General features: G+C 38.1%; 2 protein-coding genes across 2 annotated transcripts in view; both read left to right on the top strand.

Moving 5' to 3' along the window:
- Positions 1-1,206: 1,206 nt before the first annotated feature.
- AK88_05584 (uncharacterized protein) lies at positions 1,207-4,415 on the top strand (the record flags this gene model as incomplete). The annotated part of the gene is made up of 3 exons (XM_012483186.1): positions 1,207-1,325; positions 1,442-1,756; positions 3,363-4,415. Coding segments are annotated over 3 exons (1,487 nt in total), but the record flags the coding sequence as incomplete, so codon positions are not given.
- A 2,992-nt stretch (positions 4,416-7,407) lies between these two features.
- The window catches only part of AK88_05583 (uncharacterized protein), a gene marked incomplete at both ends in the record, with an annotated part of 3,000 nt that continues 2,413 nt past the window's right edge, over positions 7,408-7,994 (top strand). The window contains 2 exons of the mRNA XM_012483185.1: positions 7,408-7,476; positions 7,629-7,968. Of these exons, the coding sequence (XP_012338608.1) occupies positions 7,408-7,476; positions 7,629-7,968 (409 nt within the window). The remainder of the gene's footprint in view (positions 7,477-7,628; positions 7,969-7,994) is intronic.

Here is a 7,994-nt window from a genome sequence, read left to right as displayed (position 1 = left end):
CGCGCGGTGTGTAAACTGGGACGCTAAGGAAAATATGTATAACTGTATGCCAGAAATCATAAAAGCACGATGATGAAATTAGAGTATGCGCATATGACTCAATTGAGCTTTAAAGGAAACACTCTTGAACTACAGCAATATTATATAACTGAGGAACATGAAGGAGTTTTTACAATATAAAAGGAAATGCTCCTTTTATGGCCACCCCCAATCCTAAAAATCATTGGGGCAATACTGACGAAGGAAGGAATCGAAATCGTGTCGAATCAGTACGGACATGTTGCCATTGCCGCCCTCCGTTTTCATGCCCGAAGCAGGGTAAAGGGAAATGTATTAGTGGAAGAAAATGGTTGATCAATGTGTTTTGTAGGACGAGCGGCGACGCATCCGAAGGGAATTATTGCACTGATTGCAGCAGTAGCTTATAGGGTCTATATTGGTAACTACGAATAAATCCAGTGTCCTATGCAACAGGAAAAAGCAGGACATGCCTTACTCGGAATTTAAGGAGCACAACGATCATATTTAAAATTTCCCGTATTGTATACCAAATAACATGGAACTGTGTGTGTCCGTACCATAACATGAACACATTGAATGTATTGAACACATGGAACGCATGGCCACACACGGAACACATGACCACACATATATATGTATGTATATTGGAAGGGTACTACCCCCGAATGACGTCAGAAATGTACACATACATTCCCCTTCACCGCTTATCGTACAGCATAACATGAACACATGTCACACATGAACATACATATGTGAGAAGAATACTCATACAAGCCAAACCAGTCGTATTAATGATATAACACCGGAATATGCTGAAAAGATCGCACTGAGTTGCGTCACATGTGGTATAGTAGGGGCAGCAAATCTTAAGAATTTGTCGACATAACCATAATCCAATAATCCGAACAATAAGGAAAGTCGTGCGCACTATGACATAATTATAGACGCAACTGGGTCCCCCTGGTCCCATTAGTACTTCCGAACATAAGGATAGTACTACTTTTACTGACCGCGCTTCCACTACCACGCGCGGCGGTTCCAGCAATTTTCTCTCTGCTGCCATTGGTGCCTATTCCAGCGGTACCTCTGCCCTGGCTACTGTTAGTAATTGTGTACGTGCTGTCTCCAATAACGGTTCAAAATCTGATACCTGAGGTCCCCCGGGTCCCACCGGCCCCTCTTCAGGCGGAAGTGGTGGACAGAATGCTTCCGGTGTTCAGCAAACTACCAGCCTGCGCGAGAATGGTGCTGCTGCCGATGCTGAACAACATGACACTCGTGGCAGTCAAACTCCTGTTGGCCAAGTAGGTGCTGCTATAATTAATTCTGCCCGCAAAGGTGAACAGCAAACTGCTCCCGTTGTAGGCGTAAAGGACGTACAACCTGTTCATTCTGACGGCTTCCCCCGGTATCGCCACAGACGCAGTTGCTTCCGACACTTCCGATAGTGATATTACTGTGCAAGACAAGTACAGACAGCAGTTTCGGCGATGCCGGTCCTGGCGTTCAGCAACCTGATAACAGCCATACACCCCATGGTGGTCAGGATACTCCTAATACTAAGGATCTGCGCAACAATAAACCTATTAGTGCCACAGGACAGGATGCAAATGTTGATATGGTTAAGGGTGTTACCGGAGCAGATGCTACTGTAGTGGACCGTGGGATGGTCGTGACGGGTGCTTCAGTAGCGTGCACTGGCTTTGTTATAACAGGTAGTGTATTAATAGATGCTGTATGGGCGGGCGCTGATGCTCCCATAACGAGTGCTATGTAACAACAGGTGCAACCGCAACAGGTGCCGCTTTTATTGTAGCAGGTGTTAGTACCACCCCCGCCAGGTGCTCTTATAACAAATGTTCATATATGGGGTGCTCGTGTCGTCCCAGTGGGTGTGCTCATAACGCGTATTGGTGCTGTCCTAGCTGGTCATGTATCAAGAGATGCTATCGTAACGGACACAATCGTAACAGTTGCTATTAGAAAAGGGTGTTGGTGTTACCATGAGAAAGGAACGTATAGTGCAAAAATTCAGATACTCCATCTATTTGCTACAGTCGTGCACGTGACACATAACAAAAAAGTAAAACTTATATTGTTGGCACTTTTATATTTATTAGACCTAAACCCGTGAATATTAACAGTTTTATTTATTCATATTCTTTTACAGCGCACCCCCATTGTTTCTAAATTAGATGCACATTTAATACACCATTTGACGCATAATACTGCGATAGTAAAATTATGAATATATTGTACATACGGTTCACCAGTTACCTTGTAATTTGTATATAAGCCCTTACCTGAATGTTACACTTGACTACATAAAATATTCTTTAGCCATCATTCACAAGTTAAACTTTTATTTTCGTATGTGTAATATGAACCAAGTGTTATTTAATGAATATGGGTTCGTTGATCGGTGCTCCTGCAGGAAGCATGGTCATATACATTTCGCTCAAAATCACTTTTAAGGAGTGGAAGTAGCTTTCCTTTTTCTGTGTTTAGCACATATTACGATTATATCGTACATATATCGTGATTACATCGTGATTATGCCGCGATAAATGTCATGCTTACGCCATGATTATGTCATGTTTACACAGCTGTTCTATGGTAACCCCATTTCTCTTGTGCTTTAGCATTTCGTAGCACTATTTCTAGTGTGCCTCTTCTTTCTTTTTTTTTTTCTTTTCTTTTTATATTATCAAAAAATTGGAAAACTCTTTGGAAAGAGAAAAATACAATAGAAACAGTTGAATATCAGGGAGAAAATAATAAGGAACCGAATAAGATATAGTAGTAAAAATAGAATAGTGTAAAGCGGTAACCATTATTTGACACACTTGGGCAAGAAATTTTTGCTATCAAGTAGGTCATCTGACCACGCCATAGTTGAAATAAGGAATTTATAGTAAAACAGAAAAATTAGATTTTTCCTTAAGTGAATATTTAACGCTGCGCGCACAAACGGAAGGTGGCATCAAAATGATTCATTCGAAGAACCGTCGTTCGTGGGTGTACGCGCTATGTGTACCTCCCCTACTGCTGTACACTATGTCACTAGTAGGTGGACGTTTTGAGCAGCACGTTCCCTTTTTCTTTCTTTTTTTTTTTTTTTTATCATAACTTCCCCGCGTACGAAAGTGCAATTTGTCCCCTTTGTTACATATTTATCATCGCACATGCTCCTTACTTGCTCCCCCCTTTGCTTGGTCTCCCCCCCCTGAAATGTTGTCCCACTGCGTCTTGTGGCTTTTATTATATCACTCCATTTTACTCTGTTCTACTTTACCTCATTTCACTGTATTCCTATTTCACTCTACTCTTCCTCTTTGCAGAGTATAAAAGGGACAAATGAGGTAAGAACCTTCACAAGGACATACCCGTCCAGGCATGCAAGAAGTCTGTCTGAGCTGTCGCTGTATTTGGGTGATTGTTTACTCAGCGAGAATCAGTACAAGAATGGGAAGCATCACACTCCCAAAAAGGGCCACAATGATATAGATGATGAGTGGCGCTCACAGGAGGAGATTGACACAATGGGTAATGGTGCAGAATGGCAATTCCGCAGCGGGTTCGGCAGGAAGCAGCATGATTATAGAAGGCCCATCATGCAGCAAGGCAACTGGGTTGACAAGAAATGGAATGATTGGATCGGTAAGATGCCCTTTAAATGGGACGGTGGAGGGCAACGCAAATGGGAGGAGCGGGGAAATTATGGCAACCCTGAGGATCTGCAGCTTGACTGGTCCGTCGAAGACATAGATAGGGGGCGGAGACCGCAGCGACGTTATGGAGACTTTTCCGAACAAAGTTATGGAGCGCGCGAAATGCAAAACTCTGGTCCCCCTTACTCCAGCTGGAAGAAACATACCCTGGAAAGATATCAATCAAGGATTCCACACATTGACCCCCCTCAAGGCCTTCAGAGGAATCTTACTTACGACCAAATATTGAACATTCCGTACACAAATCCCTTATGGATTAGTAAAAGAAAGGCATTTATTTCATTTTTTTATCACGTGATGTATTTAGAAAGGAAGTACTACGATATGGTGAACTATCTAAACAGGTGGTTTTACAACCTAGCCGAAACGAATAATATGCCTGATGAGTACAAGTTAAAGTTGTGGGAAGAATCCAAAAGGGAGCTTCTGTATGACTTCGAATGCATCCGAAGGACATGTGAAAATTTATTTCGCAATTTTGTTAATAGAAAGAGAGGAAAATATATATGGAGCATACCATTTGAGAATCTGGTAGTTCGTTTGAACAAATTAGCACATGAAAGTGTTGTCCGAAACAAGGACAAATGGGTTAACATTTTGAGCGAAAGAGTAGAAAGCTATACAGCGAGGACAAACAGGAGGCATCTTACACATCGCAGATAAAATGTAGAAGTTAGAACGTGGGAAAAAAAAAGGGGGGAGGGCCCCTTTTTTTTCTTCATGTTCTTTCCTATAATTACATCCCACATGCGCCTAGGAGATGATTGGTTTGTTCGTTTTGGAAAAACCATGGTGAGCTTCTGCGGTGTTACAGTTTTTACTGAGTACAATGTCAACTGAGCATGGTCACGCCTGAACACTTGTGATGGCCTGCTTGTGCTTTCCACCTTGTCCATTTTTTACCGCATAGCCACCATATTGCGACGCACTCGTAAACCTAGTCGTCATCCATCTCGTGTCAATGACCTGATGCACACTCCACCTGAAACCCAATAGGTTAGCGTAATAACAGGACTTAATGAAGGAATAATAATTCTTCACTCCTTAAGGTCATGCTGACCAGAAAAGAATATGACAATTCTTAGCATGGTTGCATAGGCACTCACACACATGCCTATGCAACGCGCGCGTTCCGTGTATAAGAAGTTACGTTACAAGGGTGTCATATGGTCCTACTCCAAGTCACATAACATGCTAATAAGGACAAAATGGCCCTTTTTAAGGAAGTGTGCCATCGTAAAAAAAAAAAAAAAAAAAAAAAACCTCTCCACAGTATGCATCATATTGTGACCTATGTATATAATACCTGCTCCAGCAAACGATGCTGCTTTTCTCGCTGTGACATCTGGACAACACGTTATCACCTCCAGTCAAACGAAAAATCGGGGCGCGTCAGGCAAAGATGCTGACCGTCCCAGGAAACATAGTTGCGACAGCATGTTCTGCATAACCTATCACACTGTTAGCTGTATTATAATAATATTTTTTGTGCTGTGCGCTTCACATACTTTCACTGGTTATTTCAAAGTTGCCCCAAGGCAAAAGGGGATGAACCACAAGCCCCCCCTGCCTTTATTTTCTTTTTTCAACCGGGGAGCATTTCAAATGGTATTATATTTAAAGATAAATATTTGATACGCTCGTCAAATAAAGGAGGCAAAACATAGGGTAGTCACCTTTTCCATAAAACGTTGTCATATATATAGCGTTCAAGAAAAAAAAAAAAAAAAAAAGAAACAAAGAAACAAAGAAACAAACAATGGAAGGAAGGTCACTTCAAAGGAATTGCACACAATGCTTCATTTAATAATCTTTATAAAGGTACACTAGTACTGTGCTTTAGCCCGCTTTCTCGATGATACGAATAAATAAGAAAAAAAAAAAAAAAAAAAAAAAACAAAGAAACAAAGAAACAAACAATGGAAGGAAGGTCACTTCAAAGGAATTGCACACAATGCTTCATTTAATAATCTTTATAAAGGTACACTAGTACTGTGCTTTAGCCCGCTTTCTCGATGATACGAATAAATAAGAAAAAAAAAAAAAAAAAAAAGTACAACGCACATTTAGTTAAATGGGCAAGCAAACACTTAGAAATATGTGACCCCGTTACAATAAAGTAGTAATTCAGTGGACGAACAAATCGCAATGATGTTTTTCCCTGTATTAACTAAGAATACTAATAAACAGAAAGGAAAAAAGAAAATAATACAATATGCATTTATTTATTCATTCTTTTATACTAATTTTATTTCCATTTTATTTGATTCTTCCCTATACACCTACATATATATATACTAGTGCTGTTACAATGGTATAATTATCAGAAGCTTCTATATTACTGTGAGGAGTAGAAACAGTGGCATGCGGCATGCAATATACGTGCCATCTTACAGTATCCTATACCTATAACACATGATATTATCTGTGACGTCGTTTCTGTCTTAAAAAGGTAGAATAACGTTATTATTTTTTTTTTTTTCTTTGCTTTTGGGAATAGCCTATGAGAACTATGTTATCACATACTATACCTTTTATTGTTTAAGGAAGTGTAAAATACCTTACAAAACGCATGTAAGTCACATTTGAACTTTATGTTTTGGGGTATAATATATGTACCAAAAAAAAATTTTCAACATGTTTCCATAGAACATGGATTGAACGCAGGTTTGTATACGAATAGTGAGGCACATAATATTCATCATGAAAGATCTGTATTACTAAACCGTATAAGCGTCATATAGAAACGTAAGTTGTATGTACTTATGTAATTATAAAATCGTCTATTATAAAAAAAAAAATAAACTTTAAATATAAACCAAGAAACCCAGAACCCAAAATCTAAAACTAAGTACCCTGTAAAATTACATTAGCACTCACTTAATCTTTTTCCTTCTTGGTATTAAACCTATTACTAAGGAGCACAGATTTTTTCTTTGTGCTCAGTGCAAATAAATTTTTAAAACGTTGTTCAATAATTCTTTTTGGTGCTATACTATGGCATGCAAAAGTATGGTTCTAAAATCTCAACATTTATATAAATTATTTTAATTAATTATGTAATTATTGCGGTATCTTTAATTAAAAAAATTTTTTTGACAAATTACTTTTTTTTATTCGTTTTTTTTTTTTTTGTCCTGTTTATGTTCTCAGGATAAGACCTTTGTACTTAAATTTTTATATAAAGAAATATTCTACAGTGCCGTGTTTTCTCTATTGCTCTATATTCTTGCTTCTTTCCTACTATTTTATATTATTATTATGTCAGCAGTACATACCCGTGTTCTTAATTTTTTCAGTTACTTCCTGTACTATTTTATACAATGAACAAATACGGAATGATGAGTTCTATGTAATAATGATATATGAGTGTCCGCATACATAGTATTCACTATACTTATACTTGTAGTGGAGGGAAAATATTATTTCTTTTACTGCTCATGTTCCATACAAAAAAAAAAGAGGAAAAAAGGAGTTCTCTTCTTCTTTTCATTAAATAATTTATAAAGGGCAAAGGAAATATAAGAACGAATATAATTATATAATCTAATAGAACAGTACTGTTCCATTTTTTTTTTTTTTTTCTTAAATCCGGAAGAATTACTATATTAGAATCCGCGTTATATTATATAGAAAGAAAAGTAAAGCTGCAACTATGGGTTCGTATTTTTCCATAATCATCCTTATTTTATCTTTTGCTAATCTTCTAATCCATGCTTCAGAAGTAAGCTAAATCTTTAATATATAAAGAGAATGATACATATAGACATATATATTGTACTAATTACATTTTAGTAAATTGTGACTACAGCTTCAGTTTACGTGAGAATAATACTAAACGAAATTTTTTTTTTTTTTTCATTTCCTCTTTTGCAGCAGGAAGTAAAATTGGAAAATCCTGCGGATGTTGCTGTAAACGTCGCGGATCCTCCACAGAACAATGTACAATTAGAAGGAAATATAAAAACTCCCGAAGAAGGAGCATTACTACTAGGAGGAGAAGGGGAACAAACAGAAAAAGAACCCACGGAAGGAGATGTATCATTAGAGGAGAAAGCAGAGAAGGAAGAAACTTTGGAACTAGGTGAAATACCCAAAGAAGAAACTTTGGAACTAGGTGAATTACCCAAAGAAGAAACTTTGGAACTAGGTGAATTACCCAAAGAAGAAACTTTGGAACTAGGTGAATTACCCAAAGAAGAAACTTTGGAACTAGGTGAATTACCCAAAGAAGAAACTTTG

This window comes from Plasmodium fragile, assembly GCF_000956335.1.
Source record: "Plasmodium fragile strain nilgiri unplaced genomic scaffold supercont1.166, whole genome shotgun sequence".
Taxonomy (NCBI): Eukaryota; Apicomplexa; class Aconoidasida; order Haemosporida; family Plasmodiidae; genus Plasmodium; species Plasmodium fragile.
The sequence above is the reverse complement of the archived record's forward strand: the minus strand, read 5'-3'. Positions and strand labels throughout refer to the sequence as shown.